This window comes from Mus caroli, chromosome 4, assembly GCF_900094665.2.
Source record: "Mus caroli chromosome 4, CAROLI_EIJ_v1.1, whole genome shotgun sequence".
Taxonomy (NCBI): domain Eukaryota; kingdom Metazoa; phylum Chordata; class Mammalia; order Rodentia; family Muridae; genus Mus; species Mus caroli.
This window is the reverse complement of record NC_034573.1, coordinates 98,797,903-98,811,371: the sequence shown is the minus strand read 5'-3', so window position 1 is coordinate 98,811,371 and position 13,469 is coordinate 98,797,903. Positions and strand designations below refer to the sequence as shown.

The 13,469-nt window shown below is 47.5% G+C and overlaps 1 protein-coding gene across 4 annotated transcripts in view; it reads left to right on the top strand.

Annotated features, from left to right (window-relative positions):
- The first annotated feature begins 4,152 nt into the window (after positions 1-4,152).
- Positions 4,153-13,469, top strand: part of Mroh7 (maestro heat like repeat family member 7) — a 44,777-nt gene continuing 35,460 nt past the window's right edge. The window contains exons 1-3 of one of the 4 annotated variants that reach the window (XM_021161064.2): positions 4,153-4,176; positions 9,414-9,448; positions 10,402-11,580. In XM_021161064.2, coding sequence (XP_021016723.1) covers positions 10,476-11,580 — 1,105 coding nt within the window. In that variant the 5' untranslated portion in view covers positions 4,153-4,176; positions 9,414-9,448; positions 10,402-10,475. Of the gene's footprint in view, positions 4,177-4,210; positions 4,274-5,299; positions 5,320-9,413; positions 9,449-10,401; positions 11,581-12,728; positions 12,745-13,469 lie in introns of those variants that run through there. The other 3 variants (XM_021161065.2, XM_021161066.2, XM_021161067.2) reach the window with 3 other exon arrangements.

Genomic DNA, 13,469 nt, shown 5'->3' with positions numbered 1-13,469 from the left:
CCATGAGAGTCAGTCTCAAAAATTAAAACAAAAAGTTCTGGGACTCTCAACGGTAGAGCATTTCCCTTGTGTGTGTGTGTGTGTGTATGTGTGTGTGTTCAATCTCCAGTACTGGAGAAACAAAAGACACCTGGAGACAAGTAGGGCTCTCATAATGTTCTATTTTCTTTATCTTGCATGTATATGGTATGTGCATGTGGTATGTATATGTATGTGGTTTATGGTCTATATATGTATATGTCTATGTGTATGTCCATGTGTATGTGGTATGTGGTGACCAGAGGTTGACATTTGACATCTTTGATGTCTCTCCATCTTACATACTGAGGTAGGGTCTCTCACTTGAAGCTATGGCTTGTTGATTTGATGACTCTAGTTAGTCATCTTGTTCTGGGTCTTCCTTTGCTTCCTTGGCGCTGGGATTACAGTCAGGCCATCTTGCCCATCCATCTCTTACATGGGAGCTGAGGATTTAACCTCAGGTCTTCATGTCTGTACAGCAAGTGCTTTGTTCAGTGAGCCGTATCCCCAGCCCCACAAAGTGCTAAATCTACACCTGGGTGCTGGTCATATGAACCCTCATTAAGAATTCATCAGACATAACACAGTATGCTAAGTTTTCTGCATGGATCTAATGCTATAGTACAAAGGCTGAGGCAGAAGGATCATGAGTTAGCCTGGGCTATGGAGAAATCCTGTCTCAAAGAACAAAACCAAACAAGGGCTGATGGCAGTTGCCTTGAATCTCTGTACTCCGGGGCTAGTAAAGGCAGACTGAAGGGGTCCCGGCATCAGTGGGAAGAGATTGAGGCCTTTATTGTCAGATAAATTCCCTTAATCCAGTAGATAGGTGACTGGAAGAGAACCATGCCTGCCCTGAGGAACAGCAGCTGGAAACCTGGACAAGGGCTGGGGCTCCCATGATCACAAAGACACGTTTTACTATAAGAAAAAAAAAAAAAGGTTTTCTGGGGCTGTACTTTAGTGGTAGATCACTTGTCTGGCGTGCAGTAAGCTCTGGGATAAATTCCCAGGCTTGCAAACAAATTAAAAATGGAAGGCTTTAACAAGCTAAGCCTGGTAGTGCGAGCCTGTAACTGTGGCTACCAGGAAGGCTGAGATCCATGGTCACAGGTTCATGGGCTGTGTGGGCTACAGAGTGAGTTCAGGTCCAATCCAGGCAACTTAGACTTTGTTCTAAAATACAAAGTAAAAGGAGGGCGGGGGAGCAGCTCAGAGGTCACACGCTTCTCCTGGCGAGCGAGCAAGTTCCCTCCCGCTGCATCCCGAGAACTACGAAGAAGAGGAAACCACTTATTCAAAGACAAATCTGAGTAAGCGTGGCTTGGGAACGTGGGTTCAAGGTTCCCTAAATGAAAGTCTGCATGGATTTTGGGAATGGCAGAAAGGGTATCATCATATTTATAGAGCGCAGTGAAACTGGAACACGGTAAGGTCCAGGGTAGAGGCTCTCCGATGGTATTCTTAGTGTTAGAGCTGTTGGGGGGCTAGCTGTGTCAAAGTGACGTTTTCTAAGATTTTCGTGGAAAAGTCAAGAAGATGTTGAGACCCGTATAGGAGGTTGATAGTAAGTGGCTAGTAAAAGAGCCAGGCATGGTGGCACATGCCTTTAATCCAGCACCCAGGAGGCAGAGCCAGAATGAACCAGGCATGGGCGCACACACCCTTAATCCCAGCACCCAGGAGGCAGAGTCAGGAGCATAGTCAGGTCAGGGCTTCTCTCCTCTTCTCTCCCTCCCATCTCCTTTGGTGTGTGTATCTCTCTGGAGTTCACTATGAAGACCAGGATGGACTTGAACTCACGGAGACCTGCCTGGGTCTTCTCTCAAGTGCTGGGATTAAAGGCATGCTCCATCATACCCAGAAATAAGGGATATTTCTCCTTTTTTTTTTTTAAAAATTATTTATAGGAGTACACTGTAGCTGTCTTCTTTGTGAGCCACCATGAGGTTGCTGGGAATTGAACTCAGGACCTCTGGAAGTTGCTCCTAACTGCCAAGCCATCTTCCCAGGTCCAATAGATATTTCTTAATGCCCAGTGCAAAATAAAGGAGATACCTTCCTTTAATTGGTTTAAGGAGAAGTAGTCTCTGATTAGAGGCACAGGCTTTCCGTAAGGTGAATGTCTGGGAGGCTGCTATGTGCTAGTTTATTGAAGGCACTAGATATGATATATAGCCATAAACCAGGTTGCCTTGGGCCCAGTGGCAGGAAGCTGTGTCTTGTCTGGCTCCACCTGGGGTCTCCTGTGTTCCACAGTCACAGCAGAGGACCTGACTGTTGTGTGAGGGGTGGGAAGGAAGTTGCAGATGAGGCTGATCTCACAGTGACAGCATCCACACCCTGATGGGAAGGACCTCTCTGTTTTGTAGTTCCTGAGATTAGATCTGGGGCCTCACAGATGCTAGGCAAGCTCTCTGCCATAGAACTCAACTCTCAGCTCCTTTAACCTTGTGTGACATCGTCTCACTGAAGTGCTAAAGTGACCTCAGTGAGACGGCATCTGGTGATCTTGACTTTTTTTGAAGCCCACTCAACACATAATCCTCCTGTCTCAGCCTCCTGAGTAGCTGGGATGACAGGTCTTTGTGTCTAGGGACAGAAATGCACTTTATAGATCAAGCTGGCCTTGAACTCATCCTCTTCCTAGCTCTGCCTCTCAAGTGTTGGGGTTATAGGTATATAAAGAAGAACTTTATCATTATACGTGTGAAGGTGTTTTTCCCACAGCTATGTCTATGCATTATGTGTGTGACTAGTGCTCAAGGAAGCCAGTGACGGGCATCAGTTCCTCTGGAATTAGAGTTACAATCATCGTGAGCCACTGTATGGGTGCTGGGAATCAAACCCGGATCCTCTGGAAGGAAGAGCGGTCGTCAGTGCAGTGAGCCGCCTCTCCAGTCCCAGGAAGGACTTTTCTAGGCCAAAGAAAACCTAGTTGTGTTTCTAGGCTGTGGGGAAGGAGGAGGGAGAGGAGAAATTCTGGCTGACGCTAGGTCCTGAAACAACAGAAGGGAACAAAGGAGCTGGGCCCCGGTGTGGGTAGGAGCAGGAAGGATGCAGGCACCTGCCACAAGCCCGATGACCCTGGGACCCATGTGGTGGAAGACAGAATGAGTTTCAGCAAGTCTGACCCCATGTACTGGAGTCATGGGTGTTATAATGTGCACACACACACACACACACATGCACACACAGAATAAATAAATGTTAAAAAAACAAACAACATGCCTATCATTCACTAATGGGAGCTAAAGATGTTGGGGACATTGAGCCAGTCTGATGAGACCAGTCCTTGGACAGCCTGTCTCTGAACAAAGGATGTCTCACATCTGAGAATACCAAGACTTATGGACTTGAGTTCAAACAAGAACAGGACCTCAAACATGCATAGTGTCACTCTCATTTTGCGACTGGTGCTTTCAAAATGTTTCTATCTTTTCCTAATCATTTACTGACTACTCATCATTAAAACCATGTTCCCGCCGGGCAGCAGTGACGCGTGCCTTTAATCCCAGTCCCTGGGGGGGGGGGGCGCAGAGGCAGGTGGATTTCTGAGTTCGAGGCCAGCCTGGTCTACAGAGTGAGTTCCAGGACAGCCAGAGCTACACAGAGAAACCCTGTCTCCCCCCCCAAAAAAACCAAACCAAAACAAAAAATTTAAACCATGTTCTTGGAAGAGCTAGCCACCGGACCTTACTGTCCTTACCACAGAATCTAGGTCACACACAGTGTGTATCTCCAGGTCCTGTCCTCCACCCCACCCTGCTCCACATATCAGTCCTTGGATGAAGCAAGGTGGGGCAGGAAAAAGATCAAGGACTTGGGTTCATTGGTGTCCTGGCTTTTGATCTTTCTTGTCACAGATTGCCTGGCTCCAAAGCACTTGTCACCCTCCAAATAAACAGAGGTATAAGGTCACAGGAGATGTTCTGGGGTTCTTTGAAGGCCCCCTGAGAATCAACTTTCATTTGAGTCAGGTCCTGCCTCAGTGTAGTGGGAGTCTAAAGATGTATCTATCTCTCTTTTTAAAGATTCCTTTGTTCCTCTGCACTGTGTGGGCAGGAGCAGGAGTCTTATTGGCTGGGGGGACTTCCGGATCATGGTGACCTCACAAAGACTATAAGCCCGGCCTGGGCTCGGGGGGGAGCCCAGGTAAGCGGAAGGGTGGCTTTGGGACAGTATCAAGGGTAGGGTCAGCCTTTAAGGCCTCCACAAGGCAGTTACTACCTAGACCCCAACCCCCCACTAGGTAAAAGTCTCCTGTCTGGCTCTAAGTCCACAGTTCTTACTTCATACCTTTGGATTAAAGTTGAATTTTCTGTTGCCATGTGGATGCCCCAGGTGGAGGTAACACACCAGCAGCTCAAGACTCACAGAAAGCTTTTTTGTCTTGAGAGCGGAGTGTGAGAGATCAGGGAAGGTGAGGGGGAAAAGAGTAAGAAGAGCCAGAGGGGATGCCACAGACCAGGGGTGGGGTGGGGTGCAGAGGACCTGGGGCCAGAGCTGCTCCTCTGCTCGCCCAGGAAAGGATGGGGTGTGGATGGACATTTGTGGAAGGCAAGGTGTGTCCCAAGTGGCAGAGGGAATAGGGTGAGAATCTGGAAGGTGCTTTTCCCACTAAGAGATCCCTAGAAATCCCTGTGGTGCTACAGGGGTGGGGAGTGATGGTTGAGAAGCCACCTGCTGGAGACTTTACACAAATCACTAGCTCCCTGAACAGTCTCAGTTAACTAGTTAATGAGGGCCAAGATATCTATTTTGAAGAACATTCATTCATTCATTCATTACCTCCTGAACACTTTCTGAATACCTGCTCTGTGCCAGGCACTGTGCTATGTTACAGAAAAACAGGAGTAATAAGAGAGACACCCACTTCATTTTCTAGGACGGAGACTAAGACAACAGAAAGAGCCACTGATATAGAGGGGTTGATCCGGGAAGAGGGTTCCTCAACAGCGTTTGGGATCTCGGGAGGATTTTCTGGGGGAGGGAGTCATTAAGCTGCTCTGAAATGGGACTGTTAGGTCTGAGGTAGATGAAGGGCTTGAAGGTGAAGCTGAGGGGTCTCATGGGAAGGAGAAAGGCATTGAAAGGTTCCGTGGCAAGAGAGAAGCCAACACACTGAGACACCAGAGAAGCTGAGAATGGCTGAAAAGTGGGTTTTCAAGGCCTGGGCAGGGGATGACTGGGCTGGAGAGATGGAGGGACTTGCCTGTGGCCTGAAGGCCCTGCTAAAAGAGACCCAGAGACCCATGTGCAGACTCCTCCCTGTCATCAAACTGCTGTCATCCATAGGTAATACTGTCTGGTTGCTGTCAAGATGTTTTCCTTTTTAATGGTGTCTGGGCTTGGTGATGCATACTTTCAATCTTAGCTCTCAGTTGCTCAGGCAGGGGGATCACCACTTTAAGGACAATTTAGGTTATATAGCAGTTTTAAAAGGCAGCCTGAATTGCATTGTGAAACCCTGTCTCAAAACAAAACAAAAATCAAACCAACTAGACAAACATAAAAAGAAACAACACAACTGCAACTCTCTTGGTTTTTGTCTTTGTGGTTTTTGGCATGAATTTCTTTAGGTTTGCCCCAGGTTTGCTCCCTCTTTCTGAATCTAGATGCTTATATCTTCTGTTTGGAATATTTGCAGCCATTATTACCTGGAAAGCTTTTCAACGTCCTTTCTCCTCCTGAGACGCTAAGTGGAGAACGCTAGATCCTTTGTTACTGACCTCAAGACTCTGCTGTTTCCCCTGTTGCTTATATTAAGTGATTTTTTTAAAAAAAAATTTTAAGTGAATTTTTAATTTTATATTTCTTATAGATTATTGTTTATTGAGAAAAGGTCTCCATAGGCAGTCCTAGCTGGTCTGGAACTCTCCAGGTAGAGAAGGCTAGCCCCAAACTCACTGAGATCGGCCTGCCTCTGTCTCCTGAGGGCTGGGTGTGCACCACCATGACCGGCTTGCTTTTTTTTGTTTTTTTTTTGTTTTTGTTTTGTATGTGTGTGTTTGACCTGCATGCATATAAGTTTACCATGTGTATACCTGGTGCCTGTGGAGGCTGGATGAGGGAGTCGGAGCTCCTGGGATTGGAGTTAAAGATGGTTGTGGGCTGTCTGTCATGTGGGGCTGCGAAGCCAATGTGGAGCCTCTGAAGAGCAGTTGGGGCTCTTAACTGTTAAGCCACTGCTCCAGTTCCCAGCCTCTCTTTTATCTATCTATCTATCTATCTATCTATCTATCTATCTATCTATCTATCTATCTATCATCTATCTATTTAATTTATTTATTTGAGGCATGCAATCCAGGAACTTGCTATGTATCAGAGGGTGACAATCTGGTCTCTCTGCTTTCCCACTCTGTGCCTGTGCACCTGAATACAGGTCTGCACCACCACACCTTGGTGGATTAAGCAGTGTTTAGTGATTTGCCCTTGAGTTTGGGATACTGTCTTCTGTCTCTACTGTACCACTGAGTTCATCAGATGAGCTTTTCTTCCTTCCTTCCTTCCTTCCTTCCTTCCTTCCTTCCTTCCTTCCTTCCTTCCTTCCTTCCTTCCTTCCTNCCTTCCTNNCTCTCTCTCTCTCTCTCTCTCTCTTTGTTTTTGCTTTTGTTTTTGTTTTTTGAGACAGGGTTTCTCTGTATAGCCTTAGCTGTCCTGGAACTCACTGTAGTCCAGGCTGGCCTTGAACTCAGAAATCTGCCTGCCTCCCAAGAACTGGGATTAAAGGCATACACCATCACTGCCCAGCAAGACAAGCTTTTCAAAATTCAGTTACTAGAGAGGAAGAAGTGGGAGACAATGCTTAGAGGGTGTGTTTCAGTGATACTGGGAGAGCATAAGCTAAGGAGACACACAGTGTCTTTATTTTATTTCTTTGTTTGAGATAGAGTCATACTCTCCATCATAGGCCAGCCTGGAACACATTATGTAGCTCAGGCTGGATTCAGACTCACAGTACTTCTACTTTTGCCTCCCAAGTATAGGTGTGAGCTGCCACACCTGACTTTGTGGTTGCTTGCAACAAGGTCTTAGTAGCCCAGGATGGCCTTGAACTTGTGATTTTTCTGTTCTCATCCTCCTGAGCACTGGAATCACGGTGCTCTACCACTATGCCAAGCTCTAAGAAGCTAGATCTTACATGAAGTTTTGTTTTTAGACAAGGTCTCTCTGTGTAACCCAGCCTATCTTGGGACTTCTTGGGTATTACAGGTTGGCTTTGAACTCATGACAACCATTCTACCTTGGTTTACTAGTTCTGGGATTACAGTTGTGCTCTAACATGCCCAGCTATTAAATGTTCACACACACACACACACACACACACACACACGGTAGCACACTCATGTAGAGATTGCTGAAACAGGAACAGAGTATGTTTATACTTGGGTTGTGGTGATGGTATTCCATACACACACACATGTCCAAACGCATCAAAACATGCACGTTAAACGTACAACCATGGTGTTTCTTTTTGTAAAGCAAAGCCTTGTCTAACCCATAATGGCTTTGAAGTCTGAACTTCCTGCCTCTGTACCTCTCAAGTGCTGGGACTACAGATATGTGACACTCTCTGCTCCTCTTTCTGTTAAAGGTTAATTTAAAAAATATTTTATGAGAATGAATGTTTTGCCTGAATTACGTTTGTATCTTGTATGTATGCAGTTCCTATAAAGGCCAGAAGAGGGTGTCAGATCACCTGGAACTGGAGTTAGAAATGGTTCTGAGCCACCATGTGGGCACTGAGAATCAACTCTGGGTTCTTTGGAAGATAGCCAGTCAGTCTCTTGACTGCTGAGCTATGTCTCCAGCAACCCCAACCCCCTCCACCCTGCTTTTTTTTTTTTTTTTTTTTTTTGGAGACAGGGTTTTTTCTAAGTTACTCATGATTGGCCTGGAACTTGCTATGTAGACCAGGCTGGCATGGAACTCACCGAGACCTCCTGCCTTTGCTTTTCATGTGCCAGGATTAAAGGCATGTGCCATTGCTCCCTGCTCCCCTTCATTCCTCTCAGTGAGCAATTCCCATGTGGTGGAGGGTAAGCCATGAGTTGTCTTCTGCTTTCTGGACTCTCTGAGGACTTGTCTTCCTGTGGCAGGATGGAAGAGGAGAGCTGAGGGAGGAGAAATGTGTCAGGGAGAGTTGGTCTGTCCTGTCAATCTGTCCTTCGGAAATGAGGGGGAGAGCCAGGCTTGAGACTGTCTGCTAGGCCCAGGCCCTACTTACTGCCTTACAGGCCATTCTAGTCTATATTACTCCAGGTCAAGAATGCCTCCCTCTTATAACTACTGTGTGTGTGTATATGAGATAGGAAAAAGAGATGAAGAGCAAAATGTAGGTCTCATCAAGTAAAGGGAGGAAAAATTATGAGTACAAAATTAAGACCAGGGCTTTGGCAAGGGACTCAACATCAAGGAGCCCAAACGCTTTCAACTCCCTGGTTACAAGTGAAATAGGTTTTGGAGGCAATGGTAAGGCTATTCTTCCTGCTTTGTAGGCATCAACTATTAGGAGTGCATATGGCTCCCCTGGCACCAAGGTCTGGACTGTCACAGCCTTTAGCAAAAAGGAATAGAAATATTCCTTTTAATAAAGGAAAGCCTTTTGCAGGCTCACACTCCCTACCAGACACCGTAAGGGCAAGGTCTCTATAACACAGGGAGCTATTGAAGGGCACAGGGCCACTGAGAAAAAGTCTCTTGTCCAGATTCATTCACTCGCACTAGTAAAATGAGCTGATCTATGAACTTGGGACTTCATGACATCAAGTGTATGACCCTTCCAAAGCCAAGCCATGTAGATACAGGTTAGTGGAATGAACGACCGACCCAGGGAGCCAAGATGTGAGTGAATGGGAAAGAAAGAGAGCTAGTGAAAGAATGGATGAGCACAGCAATGTTGAAGAAGAAAACTCAAGAGCTACTGAGTGCTCTCTGCGTGCAGGTGCTATGCCAGACATCACAGAAACCAGCAGTGAGCAAGGCAGAGGCAGTTCCTATAGGCATCGAGTTTTTTGCCTAGTAGGGAAGCCATATGTGTGCGCTAGGAAAGAAGTCAGCAGGATGCTCTGAGAGCTTCTTATAGGCAGCCTTTGCCTGCTTAGGGAACCTACAAGGGTGAAGATTTAAGTGGTAGCTTGGGTGGGGAAATGGATTAGAGGAGCCCAGCCTGTGGAAGGCCCAGGCCTGCAATCATGGAGTGGGAGGAGAAGAGGGGGCTTTAAGGAGGGCCATGCAGGGCAATATAGAAGACCCCTTTAGGTTCTCTAACAACTGGGAACTCTGCTCTAAGGACAACAGGAAGCCATAGGTTAGCCCGTGGGTGGGTGGCATAGAGATGGTCTTGGTCTCTCGTGTCCTGACGTGATTTCTTTTTCATGTCTTTCTAGGGGACCACTCCTGCTTAAGAACACCATGTTGTCAGGTGAGCTGCTCTTACAGATCCTGTGGGGGAGGGTGCCCGAGGGGCGGGATCAGGTGCCAGAAGACCAGGGAGTTTACTACCCACAGTTAGACTGCTAGGCAAGTAGGTTCCATTTTCATGACTGTTGTCTGTTCTCTTGCCAGGCTGTAGGATGGATGCTCCTGCCTTTGAGACTCTAGGCTGTGACCACATGCAGAGTAATTCTAATGACTTAGGGGTTTGTCCCTAGACTCGGGGGATCTATATCGGTGAACTGAGGTCACATGGGGTTGGCTGAGAATTGGGTAATCCATAACGAAATATCTTATTCTTGTCCAACCTGTAAGTGGGAGAGATTGCTCATTGGCTCGTTTATTATGACTGCCTTGCGTGCTTGGCCCTGTCTGGGAGTTAGAGATGCTGTGGGATCCAGGATATCCCCAGTTCCCTCCTCCTCTCCTCTCCTCTTTCTTTCTCTTCCCATGTTCTCATTTTCTCCTCTCTTTCCCTTGCTTCTGTCCCATTCTTTCTTACTTCCATTTTGGAGGCAGGATCTTACTAATAGCCCAGGCTGGCCTTGGACTGTCCTCCTGCCTCACCCTCCCAAATGCTGGGGATACAGGTGGGAGCCACCATGTCTGGTTGGAATCACTGCAGCTTTTGATACCTAGAGCTTTGTCTCTAACAAGGCTCAGTCAGTCCTTAGTATGAAGGGGAATCAGGTCAATGGTAGGAGAGCTGAGCTCGGCAAGGGATAGTGGGAGGTACCAAGCCATGCACGTGTTCAGACGTGAGGTGGTGAGGATCAGGAGGTCAGGAGGTCAGGAGGTCAGGAGGTCAGTACCCATGCCATGGAATGGAGAGAGTGGAAGGGGACTAGTGTTTGATGGAGCTACAAAGGAGGGCTGGTAGAAAGAGGCTCTATGCCGGGCATAGGATGGGTGCTAGCAGGCTGTGTCCATCTTCTCTCTCAGGAGTGCTGCAGGGAGCCCCACATTCAGCAGCTGGAGAAAAGGGACAGTGGCCTTGAGAGACCTCCAGACCGAACATGGCCCTGAGTCGGGGAACTAGTCTCATTCTCCATGAAGACCCTGAGAAGACACCAAGTCCTAACTCCTGTGAGGTTCCAGGAATTATGTCCAACACCACACCTAGGCCCACGCCAGACCTGGCCCTCGCTCCTCCCCCAGCACATGCCTTGGCTCTCACTCCAGCCCTTCATCCAGCTCTGAGTCCTGACCCAGAGGGGGTCTCTGGCCCAGTGTCTAATGACATCCCCAGCCACAATGCCAGTGGGGCCACGACTCCATCCTCCACCCAGATCAACACTGTGGACACTGCTGACCAGGGCTTGAACCACACCTCCGGGCCCGACGCTGCAGGGACTCTCTGCCCAGACTCACAACCAGCTCGAAGCCCTAGCTCTACCCAGGCCACTGTTTTGAGTCCAGAGACTTCTTCTAGGCCATGCTCTGAGGATGTCTCCAAGTCCTTCTCAAGCAAGGTTTTTGGTTTGGGTCAGAGTAACTCTAATCCTTCCAGGCCTGAGCCAAACCTATATATAAGAGCTCTTTCCAGAGAAGCCTTGGTCCGGAGTCATAACATCTCCAGGCAGGGCTCACAGGTGCCTCTTCTTCTTCCCTCCAACACTTCTTTGGACCGTCTGCACTCTGGGAACATCTCCAAGGTGAACCTGGGCATAGCTCCAAACTCAAACGAGGCTATCACGTTGACTTCACACACTATTTTTGCATCCATTTCTAAAGAAGCCTTGAGTACACCCTGGAACACAGGCTCCAAGGGGTCCATCAATGGGACTTCCACCATCCAACCCAGGTCTGGTTTAAATGTGACAGTCACTCACACTTCACATGTCAGCATGATTCCTGGTTCCAGTGAAGGCCTCAGTCTGCAGTCAAGTGCCCAAGTACCCAACTCCACTCTCTCTCCATCTTCCTGCATGACGCTGATCATGGGCTCTGATTCACCGAGCATGGACTCCAGCTTCCTGGTGACCGACACCTCCACCCTGACCCTGAGCAGTCATCGAGATTATTCTGAAGACAACAGCATCCGCACCATGCCCCTGGAGGAGAATCTGGGAAAGTGGGGCAGCCTGCAGGGTGTCACAGCTCTCCAAAGCCCCCCTGAGGGTGAGTAAGGAAGGGGAGATAGCTTAGAAGGGCTGTATGTTCAGAACCATTAGGCAGGGAGGGCAGTGGAGAGGAAGAAGGGAGCATATGACAGTTATAGCACAGTGTGATCACCATGTTCCCTTGCCAGCATCTTGGCCAACTGTATGACTTGGGAGCTACTCAGCCTTCTCAGGTGTCAATTTCTTTAACTGTAATATGACAATCCTTCCCTTTTGGGGGGTGGTGAAGTCTCAATATGTTGCTCTGACTGGCCTGGAACTCATTATGCAGACCAGGCTGACCTCGAACTCACAGAGATGCCCTGCTTCTGTATCTTCAGTGCTGGGATCAAATATGTGTGCCACCTGGCAATGATCCTTCCATTGTATCCAAATCCTGAGCACACCCACTAGTCATATGTCCCATTTAAAATGTCTTCCATTTTCTGTATAAAGGTCAGCCCTTACTCCCTAGGCTGAAGTTTGACCAGAGGATCAGGGAAACTCTGAGCTTAGCTCTATCGCCTCTGTAGAGATTTGAGGAGTCCTCTCAGGCCCTGACCTCGGAGCCTACACCTCCCTGCCGCTATGCAGGAGGTCTGTGCTGTATAATATCTCAGTTGGTATTTCTGTCATAATTTATGGAGACAAGGTCTCATGTACCCCACGCTGGTCTTAAACTTGCTACACATTGGGGATAAAAAAATTCTCCTGTCTCCACATTTCAAGTGGAGAGATTACAGGTGTGTGCCTCCACATCTGGATCAATCAATATTTCTTTTTTGTTTTTGCACCAATGCCATTTTGTGTGTGTGCAAGCTACACCCGGGCCTTGAAGACCTTCTTTTAAACTAGCTAATACAGTTTTAATACTAAGGATTGAACCCAGAGCCTTGGGCATGTTGAGCCATTGTCTTGCCACTGAGCTACATCCCCAGTCTGAATGCTTTAGACGAGTGGAGTTATATAACCTGTGGCCTTTTATGATTGGTTCATTTCACACAGCAAAGCATTTTCACGTTGTATTCACACTGCAGCATGGACCAGGACTTCATTCTTGTGTCTGGAAAGTATTCTCTTGTACGGATACCTACATTCTGCACGTATCTATCTGTTACCAGTGATGATGATGATGATGGTGGTGGTGGTGATGATGATGACGACGACGACAACCTCATATTAGGTCATTTTTACTCGTTGGAATCACAGAACCAATGAAACTGATCCTTGATTGACCAGTAAAAGTAAGGTTTAACCTTGCTATGTAGCTCAGGCTAGGCCTCAATTCTCAGTCTTCTTGCCTCAGCTTCCTTACTGCCACTATGCCCATATGAAGATTCGTTCTTGGCTGAATATGGTAGGAGCATGGAGGAAGGCTTACATATCAGCTGCTTGTTGACAGTGGGGAAGTCATAGATACAGAGTCAGAGAGACAAGGGGAAAGAAGGGCTGAAGAAGGGAGAAATCTTCACATCTTTTCTGAGAGTCAGTGAAAAATGGCTGGGAATTTCTTTTCCTCCTTTTTATTATTCTCTGGATACTCTCATGGCAGTTGTAAACTGTCATGGTAATGATGGGGGTGTGTGTGCGCATGACATCGAGGCTTAGCATGAAGATGGGATTGCCGTAGCTAGGGGTTGTTTGGAAGTTGTATTTCAACTAGTTTTGGCTGGTCCACCTGGCGAGACTGCTGGCCTACAGACGTCAACCAAAGAAAGATAAGCAAGTTCAGGGCAAGACAGAAGCTCAGCTGAGTCACCTGAGTCACCTAGGAAAGGTAACATCCTGACAGCCATTCGAGTTTTCTGTATTTCTCTTCTCTTCTCTTCTCTTCTCTTCTCTTCTCTTCTCTTCTCTTCTCTTCTCTTCTCTTCTCTTCTCTTCTCTTCTCTTCTCTTCTCTTCTCTT